Here is a 24951-nt window from a genome sequence, read left to right on the forward strand (position 1 = left end):
GTAAACACTTCTTGTTGAAAGCATCTAGAGATCTGCTGGACTAGTGGTAGTGTCACTGTTGGCTCCTTTTTGAGAAAATATTTATCTTTTAAGACATTCCTCCCTTCCCTGTTCTTTTTTACATGATAAGGCAATAGAGCTGTTAATATGGTACATAATGTAAATTAGACAAATTCTAGTGTTTGTTGGAGTCAAACTGTCCAACCCCACTGATCTCGAAGCATCTAGAGATCTGCTGGACTAGTGGTAGTGTCACTGTTGGCTCCTTTTTGAGAAAATATTTATCTTTTAAGACATTCCTCCCTTCCCTGTTCTTTTTTACATGATAAGGCAATAGAGCTGTTAATATGGTACATAATGTAAATTAGACAAATTCTAGTGTTTGTTGGAGTCAAACTGTCCAACCCCACTGATCTCGGGTCTGTTTCTTGCTAGATTGTTAAATTGAACAGAGAAGTGTTAACTGTTATTTTGCAATAACGGTGCAAGTTATTTCTTTCAGACTGTTACAAGATTTGTTTATATCATACAGAGAGGCTTAAGCTCATTACTTCTTTAGTAGTGCATCTGTGTGCTTAATAATAATTTTCTGTTAGTTCCTGTAGGCTGCTTATAAGGTGCCGTAATGGTGCTAGCAGTGATCTAGCAAGAAGATGATATTTCTCCCAAGGAGCCATCAGTTACACATCCGGTTTGCAGTGTTTGTGTGTGAACTGTGTGTGTTAAGAGGAATCTTAGGGCCCCAACCAACCATTTTACTCTTTTGCTGCCAAACAAAAAAACCCAAAGCAGTTAAAGGAAATTATTATTACTATGAAACATGACTGTGGAGCAGAAACTGAAGTGTTATGCAGCACTGACTTTGAAATACTTGGTTTTATTAAACTGTCTGTGCAAATCCTCTTGTGATTTGCCAGCATGCTTGATCCTGTTTCTATGACTAGGCACCACAATGGCCAGTGTGGAGTCTTGATTACAAAACAGGCTTTAAGGGACAAATCTTGATGAGTCCCAGATATTGGGCTTGGCTGGAGTTTGGGGAGGTGGTGGAATCCTCTTTACTGTTCAACACTGTAGTAGCATGAGTGTTAAACCTGCCCTTTCTGAAGGGATTTGTATGGGATGGATGTGCACTCGGGAAGGAGTACGTCCTATGCCTAAATCACTTGTGTCGTAGTGGGCAAGGAGCTGCTGTAAAGTCACTTTGGCTTCTGCAGCTTCCTGTAGGTACAGGGGAACCCTGCTCCTCCTCCTCAGGTGGGGAAGGCTTCAGTCTGCCCTGTTCTGCATCCTTCCTTTTAACTTGATGTTCGTAATAGGCAATTAAATAATGATGTAGTATTTATGGTGCTGGTGAGTTCTCTGATGAACATGGCATACAGAAATGGCCAGTGTCTCCACATTCTCTGAGAATTGCTCTATCACCTAATAGTTTGTCTTGGGGTGTGCATGACCCTGCTATGTCACGTAGAAGGGAAAATGTTGCTTGTACATTTCTCTCAACTTCATGTATAAGAAGTGATTTTAAACCTTTGCAGAGTTAAAGAAAAATGTGAGGACAATAGAAACTTGTCCAAATTTACAAGGTTTCCTCATCCAGAACTGGGCCTCCTTTCTGTGCAGGCTGAGGAGGAGGTAGTCATCACCACATGGCACTTACTTATTATCTGAAATGTTCTACCTTACAAAAGCAAAGCCCAAAAACTTCAGAACTATTTTTATCTTTGCTGAAAGACAGGACATAATACCTGAGAGAGGCTGTCTTGGATGTTAATTTGATGTGCAGTTGATTGCAGGGTTTAAATTCCTGGGTAGGATAAACATGACAGCTCTTTTCTCTTCCCTGAGTAAGCCAGAGGAATTTTTCAAAGTGTTTACCCCTAGTATCCCACCCTGGTTTCTCAGCAGCCTCACCACATGCTGACATGGGCACTGTACTGTAAGGATGTCTGACTATTTGTTGTAAAGGGAGGTGCAGCAGGTTTGGTTCGTGTTCTCGGTGCTGTAACCTTCCTCATGGCACATATCCAACCTGGGGGGCAGCTCCCGTCCTGTAGCAGGGCAGGAGACTCCCAGGGAGATGTAATGTGGGACAGGTGGAAAGCACAGACGAAGGGTAACTTTGATTAGGTGCAGGTAATCAGTTTATCCCTCACAAAGTGGCCTTCCTACAGTGATGAAACGTTGAGCACAGTGTGGCTGTGTGCACACAGGCAGGAGATGGGGCAGGTTGGAATAACTCAGCCATAAAACAGTAGCAGCAGCTCCAATCTGGCCCTGTTGTGTAATTCCCCTGGGTGGAAGGCTCCGAACTGGGTCAGATCCGTGTGAGAAACGAGGGCAGTCTCACGGCTGTGTAACACATACCTGCCCACTGGGCCGTGTCCCTGCCGTGTCCCAGTGCCACCAGGTAGGGTGGGAGCCCTTCTGAGACCAGGGCTTATGCCATGGAGAGTGGTTTGGGAGCTGCCAGAGCCCAGGAGGAGGATGGGGGGGAGGAAGACAGACAGCAGCATGACAGTAGGCACAGAGGAGTTAACTGTCTTTGTTCCACCCAGCTCTGAAAGATTTAATTAAGTTTTTTCAAAAGCTTCTGTTTTAACTCTCCTGCATATGGCAGGGGCTGCTGAGCCAGTGTCAGAGTTGGCTTACACAGAACGTGTACTTACTGCTAAACAAAAATAAAGCTTAGATTCGAGCCCTTTGGTATGCCACTCTGAGAGAGAGCTGCTCTCCACTGGGTTTGATTTTATTTATGGACATACAAGGACCTATCCTTACCTTTAAACAATTTTCAGAAAGTGTTTTGTGTTTTAGCTTGTTGGTGGTTTTTTTAAGGTTCTGTGACAAATGATGAAACATGAGAGGATGACACACAGGAGGATACTGACAGAGGAAACTGTATCATGTGTCATTCTTTGACCTGTAGCATTTAGTGCATTACAACACTTCTGCTTTTTCTGTTTGTAAATGAGAATTCATTCCTGCCATGATAGTAGTGTTTGTTTTTCTCTGTTTGGGTTTTGTTTTGGTGTTCATTAGTTTGCTGGGATAGTAAAACATAGAAATTTTAAAATATGCTTTTACTGATATGGTTTCAAGGTGGTTTATAGTACAGTTTGGGCAATGTGGAAATAAATAAATCCCCCTGAAATCCCAGATGACCAGCAGAGACTCACAAAGGTGACCATACTGACCATCTTCTCCTGAAATGTAAGGAAACATGCAGGTTTGCAGTTGCGGATTTGAGTATAGCCTGTAAAGAGGAAAACATTTGTTTTCATTAGGGCTCACTATCAGCTGGAAAGGAACATTGCTGCTACTTAAAAGAAAAAATAAGGCACTGTTTCGTAATACACACAGACTTTAGCGCAACGTTTGTCAGGGAAGACTTCTGATCATAGATGGCTTTTTGTCTGCAGCCCTTGGCTGAAGTCACAAGATGTCAGAAAGCAAGTGATGCTGGAGGTCAGTGCAGCAGCCTGACAGCAGCAGGGCTTGTACCTGCCTAGCAGTAGACCACAGAAGCTGAATTAATATCTTTGGCTTGTGTAAACGGGCACAGTTCCACTTGAGCAAATTCAGATTTTGGCCTTTTCTTCCATCTACGTGACTGAGCCAACTTATTTTGTGGGACACATATAATAGTGTAGGGACTTGAGTTGTCTGTGCCTGGTGGTAAAGTGCTCCTGGGACCAAGTGGTGAAAGGTTTCCTATTCCAATAGCAATCTCCACAAAGCCTGCTCTTCCCTTGTGTTTACTTTAAGACACTATTCTGTGTTATAGAGGAGCTGAGAGGAGCAGAGCAGGAACTGATGACTTCAGCTGGAATAATTCAGCATACTTGACAGTTAGATTTTCAGCCCTGCTACAGGAGTGTTGACTTGTGTCTTTAACCTTTAGGTTTCTGAGCTCATGTAGTAACTGCTGAAACACAGCTGAAAACAAAATTTTTGTCTCTTGAAGTGTTTATAGATATGCGAACTGCCTTATCTGCTTAGAATTTTCATGGGGTTTTTGGGTTTTTTTATAAGTGGTTGATTAGTTCTCAAACATTTTTTAGCTTCCACTGGAAATGTGTTGTAAGTAGGGGGCAGTGGGAAGTGAGTGACAAGGAGATGCTTCCCTCATCTTTAAAGCTTTGTGGGGAACCTGAGGGTAGTAATTCTTCTGCAGCTTGATTTTTCAATACATCCTTTGTCTTATGTTCCTTGAGATCTAGATGCCTTCTTTATCTTCCTTTCTTGGTTGTGTTTCTTTTCATCCATCTTACACAGCTCCTTTAGGATCATTCTGTGCATGAAGAGGAGTACCCAGGAGTGTCCATCACTGTCCAGAAGTGACAGTGTGTGATCTGAACAGATAAACTTGTGGCTTTGTGATTGCTCTTGTCCTCTCTTCAGGCTTTATTGTTGGTGTTGTACCACGATTTCTGCTGTGAGGCAGTGGAGTAGCATAACAGAGGAGTCCTGCACAGCTCCAGTTCTTGTCCTTGAGAGAAGGGAAATGCAGATTCTCTGATTCATCCTTCCCCTGTGTTTACTTTCCTTCTTACCCTGTTTTACAAAAGGACCTTCAGCCTTTAGAAACTGGATCTTTGTTGTTTTCTGTCCGAATTATTAAGGTAACAACTGTTTGTATTGGTTGGAACAGAGTGTTCAGCCAGGCTGTGATGAGGAGCTGTGTGACCTTCACAGTGGGCACAGCTGAGGCAGGAGGGCAGTTTGTGTCCTCAGGGGTCAGGGTAACAGGTATCCCTGTGGGATTCTGAGACTGATGCTGTTGTCTGTGCTTTGTGCATGGATGGTAGTGTTCTGAAATTGTTCACATAATTTATTTACCTTTGCCTTGATACTAGGAATCTTTCTGCTGTGCATGTGTCAAGAATACCAATAAAGATGTGGTTTTTCAGTGATTAGTTAATCTATTGGTTCTGATACTGATTCTCCAGTGCTGGTCCTGTGTCATCATGATACATTGCTTATGGCATCCATTTCGTACACAGGATTTTGTCTACTGTCTGATGTAACTATTATTTAAAAGGCTGATGGCAGATTTGTGTTTTTATGTGCAGTAATCCTGCTCTGATTTTGAGTCTTGAGGTTCAAAAGTTGGGATTTGCTGGAATCATGGACCTCTTTGCTTTTCTTGCAGGGCTGCCTCACGGTAGGACATGAGCAGGTAATGCACAAGGAGCACCACTGGGAATCATGTCAGACGAGTCAATCTCAGGGAGTGATCCGGACCTGGACCCGGACTTGGAGCAGGAGGATATGGAAGAGGAGGAGGAGGAAGATGAGGAGGAGGCGATGGAGGAGGACAATGATGGGGATGACGAGGAGGACTTACTTGATGAGACTGGTGAGTGAATGAGGTTGTGTGGCATTACTGATTTTGGTGAGTGACCCCTTGATAGATTCCATATGGGTTAGGATTTGTCCAGCTCTTGGTAGGGAGAAGTGCTTATGTGGGTGTTTAGTTTAAATATGGATTTAATGTAGGTTAAATTTGGACTCCTAATGAAAAAACTTTCCATCATGAAAACAAGCCACAAGCATGAAATGTAGGTAGGATAGAATTCTTACAATAGCTTGAAATTTTGGGCAAGCAATTATAGAAAGATTAAAATCAATTTACAATCTCTTGTATTATTAAAAAAATCAGGTGAAAATAAATAAATTTACATCACTGGTTTGCCCACAGGTAAACAATTTAATGGACACTGTGGGCAATTTTTGCTCATTTACAATAATCATCTTTGACAACTGGAAAATGTTCTTTTCTGACACCTTCTCACCTACTTGTAACTGCCCAACTCTCCTCTTCAGGAGAGGACCAATTCAAGTCAGGACCAGTACAGCTGTTTGTGGGCCTGTGCTGTGCAGGTTGCATTTAAGCAAGATTAGGTAACTGTTCTGGGTCATGGCATGATCCCAGAAATATATTTATTAGTCCAGCAGAAGGGCTGATGTTCTAGGACACATAGACAGGAGTGCATGGCTCAGGTGGGAATTGCCTATGCTGAGTTTGTCATCAAACTCTTTGTATCATAAAACTGTAGTTCAGAGCCCAAGGGGTTGCTCTTTGCTTCCTTTAAAATTCTGATTTTTTTAATAATTTCAAAGGGTGTACAGATTTTTGAATACACCTATTTAAACCTACTGAGAGTAGTTTTCCTTTTCTTACCATAGAGTGTGTTAAAGACAGATAGTTTTCTTCTTGTTTCTAAGTATTTTTGGCTTCAAAGTACCTTGCTGTCCTCCAGTGTTGTTTGTTCAGGTTTTGTATTCTTTCAGCCATGTGCTACTTGAAGATGCTGTTTTGATTTAAAAGGCTTGTAAAATGTTTGCATAAATGAATTCTATTCCTCTGTTTTTATTCATGTGATGGCTTTTTGTAGTGGGAAAGTAGCAGGGAACTCCCAATGCCAATAGAGATAGAGCTACAGGGCCACAGATTACTTTGTCTCAGACTGGCAGTGGTCTTGTCACTTTGTTCACAGCAACTTGCTCCCAGTGGAGCAGTAGGAAGTATGATATGATAGCCAAACTTTTATAAATAGAGGGGAACGGCTGTATGTACTGTCCAAGTGGGTTATTTCTCATGGTTATTTTACCGTAGACCTGTGTTCTTTATGATCAGCATCTGTATTATTGAGGGTGAATACTCACGGCTGTTTGTCAGGATTATTGTTTCCAAAGCAAACAGGACTAATGGAGGTATCTCAGAACATTGTTAACCACTGATGGCAGCTGTTTGTTTTCATCTTAAAACACTGGAAACATGATTATGCTTTATATTTCTATAGTGACTAATGAAGCATAAATTTTAACAAATGTAGAAAATAATGGAGAAGAGTAAAAAGACAGTTTACATAAAACCAAACATTAAAAGTTTTTATAATTGTTCATTAGGTACAGGAAAAACTCTTACACAGTCTGAGAAGAGCTGGATTGCCTTGTGAGATTTCAAATTGTTCAGCTGCAATTGTGTCTGGATGCTTTCTGGGTGCTTAGATGTATAATTATTTTCCTCTGGGGGGTGTGTCCAGTCTGCTTTTCCTGATATCTCCTCACAGCTACCTACTGCCTCAGAAATGTCATTTGGCATTTATATTACCTTGGATCTAACGTAAAACCACGCTCCTCCTTTTTGTCTTACGAAATATAACCAATTCAAGAATGAAGAGGATCACTTTATTTTGCCCATCTGATGTTTGTAGTCCTGTCTCATTGTAGATTAACCTCATTCATAAAAGTCATCTTGGGAACAGACAGTTACTTTTATTCACAAGAAGGGATACAGTGCTCTAGTGTTCCTATTATGAAGCTTTTTAAAAGCTTAATTTTAATAATTTCTGTTAAAACTTAGTTCTCCCTATTCCCAACTGTGCTATTCTCCCCTCCTGGTATTGTGGTTTTTCTAATCCCATTGGGGATCCTCAGGGGATCTTTCTCTTGTGGATGGGCTCTTGCATGTTTCTAGCACTGCAAGATTTAAAGGATTATTAATATTTCACAGTTATTTCCTTGAAAGGACAACAGGCTGTGCACATCCATTTTCTCCAAACAGAAACCAATTACTTGTTTTAAGTAATAGGGATTATAACAATTATAAAACTTACATTTTTGTTGTTTGCTTGCAAAATAGTGGCTTTGTTTTAGGATTTCTGTGTCTTGATGGTGACTCAAATGATTTAAGAATCTTCCAGGGTTAGTGTAATGTTGTCCATACCTGTTGATGGTGGACAGTCTTATCTCAGATCTGGCAGTGACTTGTGTTTTGCACATTTAACCTGTTTCTGTCTTTTAGTTGTGTTGTGTGTGGAATTAATATTTGTGGTGGTTTCAGTTCTGTAATTTTCTTGGAGTTCTTTTTACATTCTGGTAATTGAGTGCTCTCTTCAATTTTGGTGCAGTTTTTCTAATTTTTGCTCGGTTTTGTTTGTATTTAGTATAGTCTGTCCCTCAGATGGTTAGAGTTTAGTTTGGACTTGTATGGTACAAGCTTTCAGTCTTTGAAGCAGTTCTCAAACCTACTCCCCCTGCACTCAAGGAAGAAAAAGAGCAAGGAAGGCTAGTTTTCTGGATATTTCTGAGTGAGAGCTAATAACTACATAGCTTACGTCCTTTATATGTTTCTTCAGTGGTGATCAGTTAATGAACCTTAGCATCGTGTGTAGGTGTTCTTACAGCTTTAGTCTATTCTTTTCTGTAGTGCTTCTGCCAGAACATACCTACCCTGACACGTACAGCCCCTTCCCAGTGGCTGCCAGACTGCACACCCATCGTAGCAGCATGCTTCAATCCTAGCCAGAGGCTTCCACTGCTTTTCCAGCCTTGTCATCCCTGCCCACTTCATCTGTTTTCTCATCACTTGTGGGTAGCAGCACTTGTTTTATCGTGTTTGATTTTGTGATAGCAGTGCGTGACTGCTAAGAACTTTCTTGTTAACTCCCTAAATCTTTTTCACTAGAAATGTGATGTACTGATGACTGTGGAGATAAAGGGCTGTTTCAAGTCCTTTCACTCTTTCTCTGATCGTGATAGTTGCTCAGGGCTGTGTAGAACTGTATAGGAATAAAAGCTAATTCAAGCAAAGAGGAAACAAACCTTCAATATGGATTTTACAGATCCTTTCAAATGCAAGGTCTGTTCATACCTTAGAGCTTTCCCGAGGAAAGCTGTTGAGTGTTTGAATAAATCCCACTGTAGTGCTCTGTTTTTCCACTTTCTGAATGTCTTTGGATTATTCTGATTGAAGTCTCTGGAGTTCATTATCTCTTACTCGTATATATTGCTGTAATTCTGCTATTAATAGTGATGGCAAATTGCTTGTTGTCTTACCTCTGAGTATATGGGTTAAACACTTTTTGTAAAGTGTAGTTTAGGGGTAAAAGTGGTTGTTAGTTCTCTGAAAGATGCCTTAATGAGCACAGGCATTCAGCCACTGTCCTCAAAGGCTGCTAGTTGTGTTTGCAGTACAGAGCACCTGGTACAGCAGGCAGGGCTGGGAATCAGTACTCCTTGGCTATAGTAATGGAAAATTTTGCAGTACCACAGTAGCACTGCAGTGCTTACTGTACACCAAATAATAGTGTATTAGATGCTGCTGTTGTGATATGACAAACTCCACAGAATTGGCCTTGTCTTTTCCCCTGTGTTGTCCATTTTGTCTGTTTTCTTCTTTCCCATCTGCTCTTTCTTTTCACAGGGCTGGGGCTGTGCTAGCTCTGTGGCATCTCGGTTTTGACTAGTGGAGAGCAGGAGGGATGGAGGCAGTCTGTGCTCCCTCTTCCCACCTCAGACTCATACTGCTCCTCCTGCTCCCTGAAAAAGTGATGGAGCAAACCAAAACTCGTGTGTGTGGGGTTTCTATAGACATATGGACATGTAGAGGAGTGAATGAGCAGCACAGTTGGTTGGTGGTACAGAACAACAAGTCCCAGGAGAGGAGGACATGCAGATGTCTGTGCTCTTCTGCACTGCAGCTCCTTAGTACGGTGACAGCATCAGGGCCAAGTCTCAGAACCTGTGAGAGATTGGTGCATGAGGTGAGTGAGGGGGAAGAGAGACCTCACCCTAGCCTCTTAAGACTGTGCTTATTCCTGGTTATGACATTTGATGGTATCATGACAGATTCAGTTACCTTTCCTTTCTGGAACATGGTCCACAATGTATTTTACTATCTGCTTTTTGCTTGAACTTGAGTGTGCCACTTGGTATGTAGTTTGGAGTTTCCCAAGATACCAAGGCCAGAGTTCTTGACTTCAGAAGGCAGCCACTGCTGATCCAGCTGTGAGAAGATCTTGCTTTCCTTGAATCCTCACTAGAGGAAAGCCTATTTGTTTAAAGGGGTCCTGCTAGATCAGCTTTGCTTACAATTTTCACTTGGTGGTTGGGGAAAAAAATTGTCATTGTTTAATGTGATGTTCCTTTGTGGCTCTTTGTGGGTCATCATGGTGTGTACAGCAAGGGGTGCAATTACACTGAAATCAGTCTGTAACCACCTGGATAATTTCCTTGTCTAACCTGATGGGCAAAATCAGTAGTTAACACCATACTTACTATAAAGTTCATTAGTACCTGGAGTTATTTAAGCTGAAACTACATCAGAAATCTGTAAAGTTATGCGGAAGTGTGGGTTAATATTTCTTTGAATGGTACATGAATGCATCCTTGAGGTACAGAGATCTGCTGCTCAGTTTGGAGATAGTGTTATTCATGTGCTTCCCACCCCAAATCATTCTGCCTTTTCTTCTCCCCAACAAAGTGCTGGAATGAAACAAAACTGTGAGATGTGTCCCCAGCTGGATGTGTGTGGCTGGGAATAGAGCAAATTGCTGTCCTTGCAGGGGAAGAGGGGCATGTCTGTGGTATAAATCTGTTAATTTCACAGGCTTGTCCTGCTCAAATACATGAGTTTTTGCTTTTCATCAGAAGTTATTCATATAAATTAGGTCATGTTATACTCACCTGTATGAAACTGAGAGGGGCAGAGTGTGAGGACAGTCTCCTGAACAATACTCTGCTAAATGGTATCCTGTTCAATACCATTTTATATCCAGATTTAGAAAGGCCCAAATTGCTGGAGGAATAAAGAAGAAAAAAAAAGGAGGTACTGTTAGAAAGTAATTTACCTGCACTTTTTATGAATTGGATGGTCCTGCTTGTATTGGTAAATGCAGATTTGTCCCAGCAACCTGAAGTGTTTTTGCCTTCTACTTTTGACCAGTCTGCACACCATTTTCTATCTGGAAACACTGGGTTTAGGTTGTCCTCCCTTTCTGCTAGAAAATGGAATGTGTTCCTTAAGAAGAGGAGGTGCAATTACATACTTCTTTAATCTCTACACTCCTTTTAGAAAGCAGCCTTTCACAGCTGTGTCTTTTTGTGACACAAGGGCAGATGGGCACCCCAATGTCAAGGCAGCCTCAGACCAGAGCTGCTCTTTGAAGAACCCTGTAATGAGATGCTTCCATCTGTTGCAGTACATGGCACAGTGGACTTGATTGCTGCTTGCTTTCTGTCTCAACCTGGTGACATGTGTGTTTTGATCTCCTGTCCTTGTTCAGCTGGGGGCTGGTGGTTAATGAAAGATATAGGCCCCATTGGAGTAAGCTTGGAGTGGAGAGCAGGCTCTTTTTGTTGGTTGAAAGTGGATGTGTTGGAGCAAAAGGTGTGGAAAGAAGCAAAAGTCAGGACTTTCCTAAATCTATAAAAGCACTGAAGATAATGGAGAGGGTGGATTTAATTTTCAGCTATGCTGTATTCTGTATGTGCCTATGCCAGAGTGATGGGTGCCCATAAATCATAATCCTGTAATTTGATCTGCAAGTCGCTGTTTGCAGAGTGCAAGGTAGATTTCTTGGGGAAAAGGGAAGAGTGGTCCATTTTTTCTTGCTCAATGGACTTCCCTATCTAGATTATTTTATTCTGGTTACTCATGACTGAATGCATGTCCCTCTAGAGCCCACCAGTACTGTTCCCAAGGAAGCTACAAGGGCATATCCTGAGGGAAGCAAACTTCTGCTCAAATATAAGTTTGTTGCCTGTGCAATGTCTCTGGTCTTAGTAAGCCTTAGTACTTAGTAAGTACTGCTGTGCACATTGCTGTTCCTAAACAGCCAGGTAGAGTTTAATGCTTGTAGTAACTTCTTGTAGACTATGGGCTATGGGGATGGTGAAGGGTCTAGAGGGGAAGCCATACAAGAAGCAACTGAGGTGATTTGGTCTGTTCAGCCTGGAGAAGAGGAGACTGAGGGGAGACCTCATCCCTGTATACAACTTCCTCACGAGGGGAAATAGAGGGGCAGCACTGATCTCTGCTCTCTGGTGACCAGTGACAGGACCCAAAGGAATGGCATGAAGCTGTGCCAGAGGAGGTTAGGTTGGGTAATAGGAAAAGGTTCTTTCCCCCAGAGGTGTTTGGGCACTGGAACAGCTCCCCAGGGCAGTGGTCACAGCCCCAAATCTGACAGAGCTTGAGAAGCATTCAGACAATGCTCTCAGGCACATGGTGGATTTATTGGGGTTGTCCTGTGCAGGGCCAGGAGTTGGACTTCAATGATCCTAGTGGGCCCCTTCCAGCTCAGAATATTCTGTGTGTGACTCATGTTACTGTCTTCCAAACCAATAATTGCATGCAAGGAGGATGGCTGTGTGGTATCATAGAGGTACAAAAGAATTTGTAAAAGAATTTACTTGTGGATGAATATCCTGCATGTTGGCATGTGTTTAAACTTTATCTAATTCTTGTAGGAAACTGCATTACCTTAGAAAATGATCTTGATGGATCAGTGTGTTTAAATGTGCTTTATCATAGGGGTGCAGACTGTGAGGCTCAGCCTCAAGGCAGCTGATTGTGTGTAACTTGGTTGGCAAGCCTGCGTCTAACTGCAGATATTGGATGCATCTCTCAGGTGATTTGCTGTAACTAAGAAGTTGAGGGGTTTTTATTGTTTTCCCAGTTCCCAAAGGTGGTAAGAGCATCTCCCACGTGGCTTCGTGTCTGTTAAGCATGTGCTCTCTGTGTCCACAAACGTTACATTTGAGACTTGTGTTGGTTTCCCAAGACCGGGAAAGTAAGGAACTGGCTGGCTTCTATGTTTCCACAGTCCAGCTGAATAAAATACAAAAGATGTAGTTAGTATCAATGGTGAAAAGACACTGTATGCTAGCAGTCGCAGTTACAGCAATCCTGGTTACTGAGTAATGCAGAAAGGTTACACTGAATTTGCAGAAAAAGTTTGCCTCCCATTGAGGCAAAAGCTGCACTGATTCTATGGGAACTCTGCTTCCTTACAGCAGGCTGCATATTTTCCCCGTTATTCTTATTCTGGCAGTTTCCTAATAGCACAGTCTGACTGTCAGGACAAATGGTGTTTCTGTGTGCAGTCTGAGGGGCTTGGACCTGCCCTTCTAACCAGAGTCTGTGTCTTCAGCACACTGTATGGGAGCTGCTGATGCCCATGCAGCCCCCGTGGCAGACACCCAGCTCCCTGGAACTGGATTTACTGGGCTCACTGAATGGCGACATTAAATAAAAATCCTCCTGGGAGCTTTGCTGGGAGCAGCCAGCGCTGGATGCTTTGTCAGCTCCCCTTCTGCCCATCCCGAACCTGCAGATTGCCTTGCTGGGCACTTTGTGTTGGGGCAGTTTCTATTGTCAGAGGGTGGTAGAGGTCCCTTGTCTACAGGTTGTTTACCAATAAATCTGGGAGGAATAGGGGACGGTAAGAGCAATGGGGAGGAGTGTGGGAGGAGCAGTGCCTGAGGTCTGGGGGTGTCTATTGACTGATTCCAGCATTTTAACGAACGCTGAGAACTAGGTTATTCTCAGCAGGGTGAGGTGTGGCTTGAGGGCTGCTGTGGGAAGGAAGGATGAGATCCTGAGGATGCTGTCCCCCTAACCCCCTCTGCAGGGGATTGCAGACTGACGATGTTGCAGGTCAGTCGCTGAGCCTTTCGCTGCCTGCCTGCTGTGTCCAAAAGTGTGGACTCTGTTCTGGTCTGCTCTGCTTACCCTGAGCAGGGGGAAGCTCTGGGAGAAAACGTTGGTGACTCCTCTGCCTGCCTCCCAGGCTCTCTGACAGTGGCTTCCTTTTCGAGAGGGTGGCACAAAGTCTGGCGTAGTTGAAGTGTTATATAACCTGGAGTAATGACTTGCTTTACTTCTTTAAAAGGAGGTGATGACACCAGAGCTCTGCTTCCCTCAGTCCTACTGGTTGGGTGTAGGGACTGGCAGATCCCATGAAATGATGTAGTGTTATAACTAGCTACACTGATTTTTTTCCCCCTCTTTTCTTCCTTCTTCCCTTTGATCTATTGCGTATGATGGAATACAAAACAAATCCTTCTATGCAGTTCCAGAGCAGCCCACATCCATGGATGTGCACTCTCTATATATGTATATATGGGTTTTTTCAAATGTGTTTTTTACCTTTTTTTAATCTCTTCTCTTAAAGCTGCCACAAATGTGAGAGTGGCATGAAGACATGTGGAGCACAGTCAGTGAGCGAGCAGTTATTAGCTGAACAAAGAATTGCTCCAAGTCTTCTATGAAGAGAAGTATCTTGTTTCTTTCTGCTTTTCTGACAGGCTTTGCAGGATATAGGCATTGTACTTTATTGGCCAAAACCTTGCTTTTCTCTTGTCACAAAGCAGCCAGACAATCTCTAACAAAGGACAGTCACAGCTGCTTCTCTGTTGTGTTTGGTACCTTTTCCCCCATATATGTTTCCAGTCTTCAGCTCTGTGCCACACCTAGTCATTGAGAATAGGTACTGTATTCCCTCATCTGGGAGGTCTGGAACAGTGAGGAAATCACATGGAAACTAATTAGCAAATTTGTAATGTGGTATTTTCCCTCTTGAACAGGTAAGGAGTGGCAAAGTCTCTGCCAAGGTCACCTGTTAAGTGTGAAGAAGCCAAAGTGAAAATCCTCTGCTTTACGTTTTAGGCAGTGCCTCTTTTATGTTCAAATGTACTAGGTGAAATGCTTCTCTGATTTTCATCAGAGTTTTAAACCATGCAAGGGATCTTTATTTTCATTTTTCCCTGATTTATGTGGTATTGTGCTGGTTTTAATGACTGGTTAAATAAAATGTGCATGTAGCTGTATGTTGTACAGGTAAAATATTAAATAATGGAAGTTTACAAGGAAAGAAGGAACTGTTAATTAAATTAGAAGTATTCCTCAGATTTTAAAACACAATATCACATCACAGTTATTTCCTTTATCTTTTTAATTTCTTGCTTAGACTTTATAAAAAGTGCAACACTGAACTTTCAGAAGAGTGTGGCTCATCATTTGGATCAAAGTGTATTTTATTAACAGTAGTTTGTACTACAGATGTTGAAAATCTTATTCACATTTTCTTCAACATGTAGTTCACTGACTCAGTCTCAAAAAATTCTAAGTAGGAGTCAGAATGCTTTATTTTCACTTGAAAATATGCAAATAGGAATGAGACAGAAGAAAGCTACAAGATAAAATCTTTTTGGGCTAGGTGAAGAGAAACTTCTAGTTTAAATCTCTGTCCAAGCAGATTTTGCAATTAAAACTTATGTAGAAGCAATTTTAAAATGGCCCTTTTGTGTACTCTTAGCTTGTGATTTGTCACATTTGTACACAGATGAAAAGTGGAATGAAATTAAAGTTGTACAAAATCACTCTTCTGTGGTGCACAAATATGTTGTGTCATCTTCAGCAACAGAAATGTAGCAAGTTATAGGAAGAGATGAGGAATCAGCTTTTTTGAATATAACTGGGATTCTAACTCAGTGAATTTAGCTTTAAGATTATAAATATCTATGGTATAACTTCTCCAATTTAAAATCATTGCATCATGTCTAATACGAGCTTGGTTTCTTCAGGACATTTAAACAACCTTTTAAAGTCTGGGTCTGGAGTCTCAAGCAGTGTTATGCCACAGTGACAGCCTGAAAAGCACTTGGGAGGAGGCACTGCATTTCATCACTACTGTATTTTGTGTGATTAGATTTTTGTTACATTATGTACAACTTCTCACACCTCCTCTATGATTTAGATGAGTGGGGGAAAGAAAATAATCCAAGATTTATATGAATACAAATAAAATGAGAAGAAACAGATTTATCAAGTTTTATGCCTTATGGTTCAGTCCAAAACTCACTAAAGTCAATGGAAAAACTTCTCTGGTTTCCTGTGGTTGGTTTAGATCTTATCAAAAAGAGTTTTTGTTTACAGTGCAGTGTTTGTTTAAAAAGCAAATGGTTTTCGAAGCCCAGCGATACTCAGTTGCCAACACAGTGTTGGGGAGTTCAAGTGTGTTCTGTCTGAACCATTTTAGGTGGATAAACACCACCTTATACCATAACCAACTCAAACCTGATGATCGTGTGTGTTTTCCATGTTGCTAAAACTACATGGAAAATAGAACAAGGAAAGTGGCCTTAATGATACGTGTGCATGATACTAGCAGCTGATAATCAAGAGTGAAATGTGGCTGTCAAGCCTAGTTTGTGTTGAATAACTTAGAAACAATTTGGATTTGTAGGCAGCTTCTCTACTCATTGGAAGTCAGTAGGGTGTGCAGAAGGAGCTGGTGGAGTATGCCTGTGGGAAAGCTGTGGGATGGGGAAGAGACTGCACAGCCCACACGGTGCAGTTGAGGATGGGCAAGGAAGGTCCTTGCTCTGCAGGGCAGTGATGAGGGTGAACAGCACACAGGACAGTCATTGGAGAGAACAGAATACTGAAGCTTGCGGGGACCGAGCGCATGGTGATTACAGATCCAGTGCTTTTCATCCAAATGCTCTTGGTAGCTTGGATCAGGGCTGTGTTGAGCAATCCTGGAGCTGCTCGGCCTGCAGAGCTCGATAAGGAAGCAGTGGGTTGAGGGAACAGGCTTCAGGTGGGCAACAGGCATTGGGGTGGGGAAAGAGCTACTTCATCTTGAAGAGATGCAGAAGGAGAATCACTTGTTTTGTTGAAGCTTGTTTAGTTGTATAGAGTTTAGTTTGACACCTCTGACCAGTGTTCTCTGCTATACACAGGAACTACTTTCCTGAAAAACTGTATGGTTGAGCTTCTTGTGTGTGTAGGCAGGTTTAGGTGTGGGTCTTAACCCTTGTGAATTTGCAGTGTTCAGGGTTGCTGACATTGCTGCTGAATAGACTTGTCAGTTGAATAAAAAACATGTTCTGAAAGACCTTTATCTTGATATTCTATGAAAATACAAACTTCTTGGTGATTTTTTTTTTAACAGAGGAATCTCCTCAGTTGATTGCAAAGGAACCTCTCAGGTGACAACAGTTTCTTGAGAAGGCTTTTGTGGTGTATAGCACAGTTGTACAATTGCAAAGAGCTTGTGGTTCAGTCATGAGGTAGGTGAGGTATGACAGCTGGGTAAGATTTCAGACCCTGTAGGGGAGGGAGAACATTCTTTCTTGCTGGTAAGATTGCCCTCACAGAAAAGCTATTCAGTAAATGGGTTTATCTATAACAAGATTACCTTCCATGAGGAGATCATTTTATAAACTGTTTTTGGCAGATCTAACTTTCGGCTGTGTGAATATGTATTTATCCTGACTAAGATTGATGGCTCACCAGTTGGCTGTTGTGAATAGAAGAACTAGAAAAACTCCTTTGCGCACTAAGGTGAAGAAGGAAATTCCCTTTTTATTGCTTTATGCAGAAGGACAGGTATAGGTTGCTTGTTTCCTCCAGTGTATTGAACTTCCATTTTCCTCATGCGTGTCTGCTGTAATAAACATGTGTTATGGTTTAACCCCAGGTGGCAATGGAACCCCACACAGCCACTCACTCACTTGCCCCCAGTGGAATGGGGGAGAGAATTAGAAGGGTAAAAGTGACAAAACTTGTGGGTTGAGATAAAGAGAGTTTAACAGGTAAAGCAAATGCTGTCTGCACAAGCAAGGCAAAAGAAGGAATTCGTTCCCCATTTCCCATGCCAGGCAGGTGTTCAGCCATCCCCAGGAAAGGTGAGCTCCACCACAGTGATAGTGACTTGGGAAGACAAACATCATCATTCTGAACATTCCCTCCTCCTCCTCCTTTCCCCAGCTCTATATGCTGAGCATGACACCATGTGGTCTGGGATATTCCCTGGGTCAGCTGGGGTCAGCTGTCCCAGTTGTGTCCCCTCCTAACTCTTTGTGCACCCCCTAGCCTGCTCACTGGTGGAGTGGGGTGAGGGGCAGAAAAGGCCTTGACTCTCTGTAAGCACTGATTACCAATAACAAAAACATCTCTGTATTATCAACACTGTTTCTCACACAGATCCAAAACACAGCCCCATACTAGCTGCTATGAAGAAAATTAACTCTCTCCCAGCCAAAACCAACGCAGCATGCCTTGGAAGGTACCCAGTTTTATTTACACAAATACATGTTTTTGAATCTTACTTCCCAGTTTCATAAATTTGTTAGGTCAGATGCTGAGGTCATGTTTGCTTATTTACTCCAACTCTACAGTAAAGTCCTTATAAGGCCTGTTGCAAGATCCTTGGCTATGTACTTAATATATTTGTCCCCGGCCTGATAAACACTGTATGTTCTTGTGTACCAGCCAGGCTGTTTGAATCTGTGACACAGGTGAAAGGCTGTCTTGTTACTGGGTGTCTCAATTCTAATATGGTTCATCTTTTTCTTGGTAAAATTTATATAGCTCTAATTATGAAAAACCACTTTGGATTTGCTTCAAAGTTGATGTACCGTGAGCAATGAGGATATTTTGATGGTCGCAAGCATTCACTGCACCCTGCCACCCTCAAATGAAAGGTCAAATAAAAATGGCTGGAGTCACACAAAGGGTAACCAGGCTCTGTGCTGGCTGTGCTTGCAGACCTTTAGATCAATCTTTGCTGCTATGAGTGCAGCACATTGTCCTGAAGTCCTGCAGCTCTGTGCCAGTGCTATTTGGACACAGCCTGCTTTGGGTTTCTTGTGCCCACCCTGGTTTTCCCAACACTCACTCACCAGTTGTTTCAGTAAGGAGCCGACTTCAGTACATGGACAATATTTGTCAGCCCAGGTTTGCTGTTTGTTACTGGCAGTGGATATGCTTGGGAAGGGGATCAGGCAGGCATGGAGGAAGTTTCTGTAACACTGAAGAAGGTTAGACATCCTGGTTAGCCTTTAATGTACTCGTTTTCTCTTGTAATTATTCTCTTCTGTGCCTGTCATGGTGCAGATGGATGATGGGGACAAAGGCACACTTAGAGTAAGCTTGCACTCCACAAATTCTGACAGGCTGTTTTCTAAAAACTGGAAAATCTCATTCATAGTCCATTTGCTGCACCGAGAACCTTCTGCAACTCACAGTGCTGTAGTAGCTGCTGAGTTATGGATGTGAACAGTATGCTCTTTCCCCTGTTACTGTGCAAACAGGTTACCAGCTCCATCGAATTGCTCAGGTTTCAGTCTTGGTTGTCCAGGTTTCTTGGAAATGTGCAGGCATCATGCTAATAGTTCATAATATCACGACTGTTTTCAAGGCCAGAAAGGATGTACTTCTTTTTGTATCTTATTCCCAGCCTCTTTTCCTTTTGTGCTGTGAAACTTGGAAGCAGGTTCTGGTCCTGTGCGTCCCCTGTTCCGAGCGTCCTGTTGTCTGTTGGGATTCCCCTTGCGTAGGGCCCCACCGGAGCCTGAATGGTTATGTAAGGATTTTTATTTTATTCTCGGTCTTGGGCTCTGCCACTAGTTGAACTGGATCACGGGCTGAGTGAATGGGATCTGATCTGCAGGGCGGCGTGCAGCTCTGCTAGAGACCTCCCCCGTACACACCCACTCAGCCTCCCCGCTCCTCTTCTCCCTTCTAAAACTCTTTTCCCAGGCGTAACTGAGGTTGCTCCTGCTGATCGGGAGCACTTACCGAAGCCAAACTGTCCTGACAGCACAGCTCCAGGCATCGGTCCCAGTGGAGCAGCAGCTACCTCGGGCAGGGCTGTGTTTGATTCTCCAAGCAGGGGAGGAGATAGTGACAATTTTTATTTAGGCTGAACACGAGGCATATTTAACTAGTTATGTAACAGTGACCCTGGTCCGTCTCTGCTGGGTGCAGGGAGGATATGTGCGTGCTGATCCCTGTCACACCGGCTGGGTGCATTCGAGCAACTAGGAGCTATTTACCAAAGTTTCTTTCAGAAACCCTCAGTGCAGGTTTCCCTGCCTGTACCCTGGACATTTCCCGCCTGGGAACTGCACAGCCAGTGAGAGTGGATTTAGTGCTCACTGGGCTGTGGGCAGAGATAAGGAGTTGTCGGGAGTGACTGGAAACTTTTGTTCTGAAGATCCTGAGACAAGAATAGCAGAAGGGCTGAGAGTGTGCGGCCACGTTGGGCAAGTGTGCAGGCAAAGGTCTTGCCTCAGTGCGCTGAGCAGCAGCATGTTACTCTTGGATGAGTCTCAGCAGTTTCCAGGTAGGACACAGGTTGGGTTTTTTGTGGGTTGATTTTTATTCTTTTTTTTCTCTCTTGTTTTCTTTTCCCTCTCGCTTTCCTGTTCCAGGCCATTCATTTTCCCACCCTGTGCTGCTGCTTCCCACTCAGTGGCTAGCAAAGTGCATCGGGAACTGAGACTTTTCTGTGGGGCTCAAGTTTTGCTGTGCCCTACCAGGCAGGGATGGAAGTGGTTGAATTTTCAGTCTTGCAGTGCCTGTTGGCCTGATGGAGGGGATGTGAGAAGGAAGCTCTTTCTTTCTTTGTACTTTTAATTCTGAAGTATTTGGTGATGTGACATTCTGGCTCTGGCTGTTATTGTTTCTGCTGCTGTTGTATTGTAATGCTGCAAAACTAATTTTTAGCAAGAGAGGAGGCAGTTGTTAATAACAGCGTCATTTCACATCCACTGTCCTCTCCCCCACTCACTTCAACTTTTTGTGTATACTTTCCCTTCAACATTCTACTTCATAAGAGTTTTGAGAGCTTCTTTTGTTAGTGAAATATTTGGTGACTTGCAGACTGTGCAGCGGTGTGGGCACCCAGCAGATATTTGGTGCCTGCTCCAGATCCCCTAATTAGTGCCTAAGAGCTACTTGGCCCTTTTTCCCCTACCATGAAATGGAAGATGCTGGTGAAACCCTAACATGAGTTTACAGTTTGAGATTGGCTACCATTTAGTTTGCTTGCTGGTGGGAGGGTGTTGTGTGTTGGAGAAAAACCTTTGTTCAGATTCGAAGAACTTTCTAAATTTGTAATTTGACTTTTTAATTTGAAGTCAGGGGGTGCCAAGCTGCGCCTTGTTCACATTGCAAATACCTCCAAAGTCATGCTATGAACATAACAGGCTGGTCAAAAATGGTCCCCAGGAGTCCCACCTCTGGATTCCTGGTTTATTATAGAAGTGCAGTGCATTGTGGTCATCATGAGGAGTTTTTACAGAAGTAAGCCATGCAATATTTGTTATCCATTAGTGGTAGGGGTGGATTCTTGGGGAAAAAAAATCCATCTTATTTCTCTGGTTGTGGTGGCAGGATGAAGAAGCTAATTTTGAGAGAGTGTGAACTGAGAAAGGAATTACAATAGAAAATGAGTTTGGATAAATGAGGAATCTGGGTGATGATACAAGTAGCTTATGTAACTTAGTCTAGATAATAGGTATAAAAAGAGAAGTCAGGGAGGGGAAGATGCTTTTGGAAATGAGACTGTAGGTCATAGATAGAGGGAGAATGCAAGGTTAACAGGCCTTCCAAAAATTTTGTGTGGAAAGGTATTTTGGGATGTTTTATACAAATGTGAGAGAGCAGGAGTGCAAATGAACTCTTTGCACAGTATTGCTCATCAAGTTGTAAAGTCTGGTGCATGGCTTACCACAGTCTGCTCTAACATTGGAAAATTATCTCTCTTGGAGGAAGCTTTTGTAACTGATCTAACAAGGTTGTGTTCTGCCTGGTGGATCCAGGAGAGTCTCCATCACACTTTTCCTTTGCCTTCTTGTCCCCATAGAGATGATAAAACTGCACAAGGTCACTGAGTGAGTCAGGGCAGAACTGACACGTTATATTCTTCCCTGCTTTTGTGTTTCTTTTCCTCTCTGATTTATATGGCCTTTCCTCACTCCAGGTGCCTGGACACTTCTTTGGGGTCTTCAAAGTAGCAAGCACCTGTATATGCAGTGCTGTGCTCCCTTTCTTGTTATTTTATAAATGTTTCTGGAAAGGTAGAGAGGATTTTAATTATTTTTGTGGTGGCATCCACCAGCTAGTAAGTCAAGGTTTGTTGCAGGTCACTACCTATCCCCCTGTTGCCCTGCAAGAAGAATGTCTCTTATTTGAAGATCCCTGTTGTCTCTCCATATACTTCTTTTCTGACTGTACAGGTAATTGTAATTTTAGCAACCTTATGAAGAAACTGGTGCCTGTTTCTTTTCCAGGCTTAGCTTTTGGAGTGTGTTGTGTACTTTGGATGGAGGTATCCTTGTGACATTATGGCCTCAATGCGTGTGAGTCTGCCATGAACAGCTTTGCAGCCCTTTGTCAAACTCCTTTAGCAGCATACAAAGCAACACCAATATTTTGAACAGGCAAACTAGAAACAGATTGTTCTTTCAGTGATGGTGTTTCATCCTGGTCTTATTAGCTTTCTCCAGTGCTCTTGGTCACTTTTCTGGCTGCAGTTGATGGGAGAAGTGCCAGTGGAATGCGGTGGCACACAGGCTCAAACTCAACAATTTGATTTTTTCTCCCAAGTGATGCCTCCCTCATTAAACAGAGCCCTTAAAAATTCCTCTGAAATTATTTTAGAGACTGAAGCAGAAAAAGGGAATGCAGCTGAAATTCTGTGCTTTGTTACAGTTCTAAAAAAATCCATAACTGTATTTTGTTTTTTTCAATTAGGAAACTATATTTAAGGAGAGGAAAAAGAGATCTTGGAGCATAGGACAGGGAGCCAATAACTTGGGAGTTACTCAGCACTGATGCCTACCTGATTGCTTTGCCTTAGTTTCCTCCTCTGCAAGATGGACAGGAGGGTGTTTCACAGGTTACTGTGAGGAGCTTGTCATGCTTGTGAACTCCTTTGATGCTGACTGGACTATGAATGCCAAGTATTAAAATTTTGAAATCCCTCCTCTCTTATACCACTGCCATGATAAGCAACAGCCAAGGAGCACTCAGATGCTGAAGGATGCTTTACACTGGGATTATTTCCCATGCTGGTCTTTTAAATTAGGAGCAAGTATCACCTGTCTTCTTCCTCCCTGTTAACAGGTCCTGAGCGAAACTATGGTGAGGACTTGAGGCAGAGATTAAAGTTCAGCTGGTGCTCATTGTTTGTTTGTTGTTTTGGTGGCCTTGGGAGCGTGTGGCAGCAGTAATCCCTTCTTTATTATTTCTCATTGCTCTGAGGGTATGCTGGTATAAAGCTAATACCACAACTCCCAGCTACCTAGTGTAAACTAATGCTTATGTAATCATTGCATAATGCAGAATGCTTGCTCCCCTACTCGTCCTCTTTTCTTAGTCCCTGAAATTTATCCTAGAAGAGTCATGGTAGCAGCCAGCTGGATTCACTGTACTGGGAACATGTCAAGCCCCCGTATGCATCTATTTTCTGAAGCTGGGAGGGGAATTTTATCTTTGTTACCTAAATCAATATTTGGCTGCCTCAATAGAATAGATCATATTTGTCTTTTGTAAAGTTTTGAATTATTGTGAAAATAAATGAGGTCTGATGGTTAAATCTGGTTACTGGAGGTTTAGATCCTGGTGGTAATTTTTTGTAATTTGGCTGACAAAACTCTATTCTGGGTTACTAGTTAACTGGGATAACCAGAAAGGGGAGGTTTCAGTTCCCTCCTGCGCACAGCTTGTTGAAAACTTCCCAGCCTGAAACACTTCCTGACTCTGGTGCAGTAGTTTTATGTAACTCGTTGCTCTCGCACACCCCTGGCTAAAGGACAAATGTGACCCATCCCTGCTTCCCTCACCACCTTAGTGATTCCTTTCCTGCCTTTGTTTCCCTGTCTTGACTAATGTCCACAGTGTCTGTGCAAGAGAGGGGGCATGTGAGGAGGAAACAGTTTACATTTTTAGGTTCGAGGACTTCTATTGGGAAAAGTGGTTTAGATTACATATCTAGAAGAGGGATGCCAGGTAGCAGCATTTGCATTTCTCCAGTTCTTGCCATCTCAAAGCATTATGAAAATGTTTGATTTGAAATTTCACAACTCTCTTTGGAGCATATCAGAGCTGGAAATGGACACAGGATTGCCCAGTGCCCTAGAGTAACCATCAACCCTTCCTCTGCAGGGCCTGTGAGAGGGAGGACAACCTGATGGGCACCTGGCCTGGGCTGCATTTCGGAGCTTGTGCAGGGATGGGAGCGAGGTGCTGGAGGGGTTGGGTGCCAGAGCAGCTACCTGCCACACTCCAGGGGCATGGGGTACCAGTGGCTGTGAGCCTGTTGCCATACAACAGTTATGTAAGTGCTCTCTGGTGTTTATGTAACCTAGGTCTCAGCGTCCGCAGCGTTGAGGCCCAGCCAGAACAAGATGTCTTGGGCATTTGGGGCCTGGTTCTGCTTGCATAATTCCAGGGTTAGAAGATATATCATCTGTCACCAAAGCTGGCTGTTTGATATTCCAGCTTGCCTTTTGGCACTTCTTGGCTGCTTCCTTTCCCTTTGGTTTGTGGGTGGTATCTTTCTTGCTCCTGCCCTTCAATTGTGCTGTCTTTTGTTCCTGAAGGATTTCTTCAGGCCAGGAAAGGAGTTTTATTCTGCAACGTAACCTCATCAGTAACTGATATGCTGAAAGACCTCTGAAGGAAAAAGGAAGGGTAGTGCTGCCTTATAACTTATCTTTTAAAGTTTTCCATTGACTTGGACTTACTTCTTGCCCAAGGAGTGTGGAAGATGGGTTTGGCTTTTGTGTGTTCCTGCTCTGGCTTCCTCCTCGTGCTCTGGCTTCCAGAGTCTGTGATGGTGGCATTTTCTTCAGAGCTCATCTCACATCTCTTCCCTCCATCCTCAGGTCCTGGGCCGGGGATGGAGGCAGTCTGCCATTCCTCACCGGCAAGCTGCAGATTTCACGTAGGTGTCTTGAACCCACAGTGACTGATCACTTTACAGATACTTAGAGAAATGAAAAATGTGTTACTCAGACTTCAAGCAGTGCTATTTGTTACACCAACATGACAGTCTCTGTGTCTGGTTAGTGACAGGTATGAACCACAGACCCGAGGTGGTTAACTCCTAGATAAATCAGCAGCGAGAATGAAGACGGACGTGCTGTTTGACAGGTGGAGGAAGCTTCCCCTGGCAACAGGCAAGCTCTGGGGCTGGGCAGGCTCAGCCCGACAGATGCCTTGGTGTCTCAGTCGGGTGGCTGTGGCTCAGTCAGTCGTGGCAGCCCAGCTGAGGCAGGAGCAGTCGCGGGGTCGCACACTCCTCGGGTCGGTGGGCTGTGCATCCCTGGGGCGAGGGGCTCCCGGCGGGATGCTCGTCC

General features: G+C 43.2%; 1 protein-coding gene across 1 annotated transcript in view; it reads left to right on the forward strand.

Moving 5' to 3' along the window:
- Positions 1-5217: 5217 nt before the first annotated feature.
- The window catches only part of RAD54L2 (RAD54-like 2 (S. cerevisiae)), a gene marked incomplete at its 3' end in the record, with an annotated part of 44100 nt that continues 24366 nt past the window's right edge, over positions 5218-24951 (forward strand). The window contains exon 1 of the mRNA XM_009070835.1: positions 5218-5362. Coding sequence (XP_009069083.1) covers positions 5275-5362 — 88 coding nt within the window. The remainder of the gene's footprint in view (positions 5363-24951) is intronic.

Source organism: Acanthisitta chloris, unplaced genomic scaffold, assembly GCF_000695815.1.
Source record: "Acanthisitta chloris isolate BGI_N310 unplaced genomic scaffold, ASM69581v1 scaffold4063, whole genome shotgun sequence".
NCBI classification, from domain to species: domain Eukaryota; kingdom Metazoa; phylum Chordata; class Aves; order Passeriformes; family Acanthisittidae; genus Acanthisitta; species Acanthisitta chloris.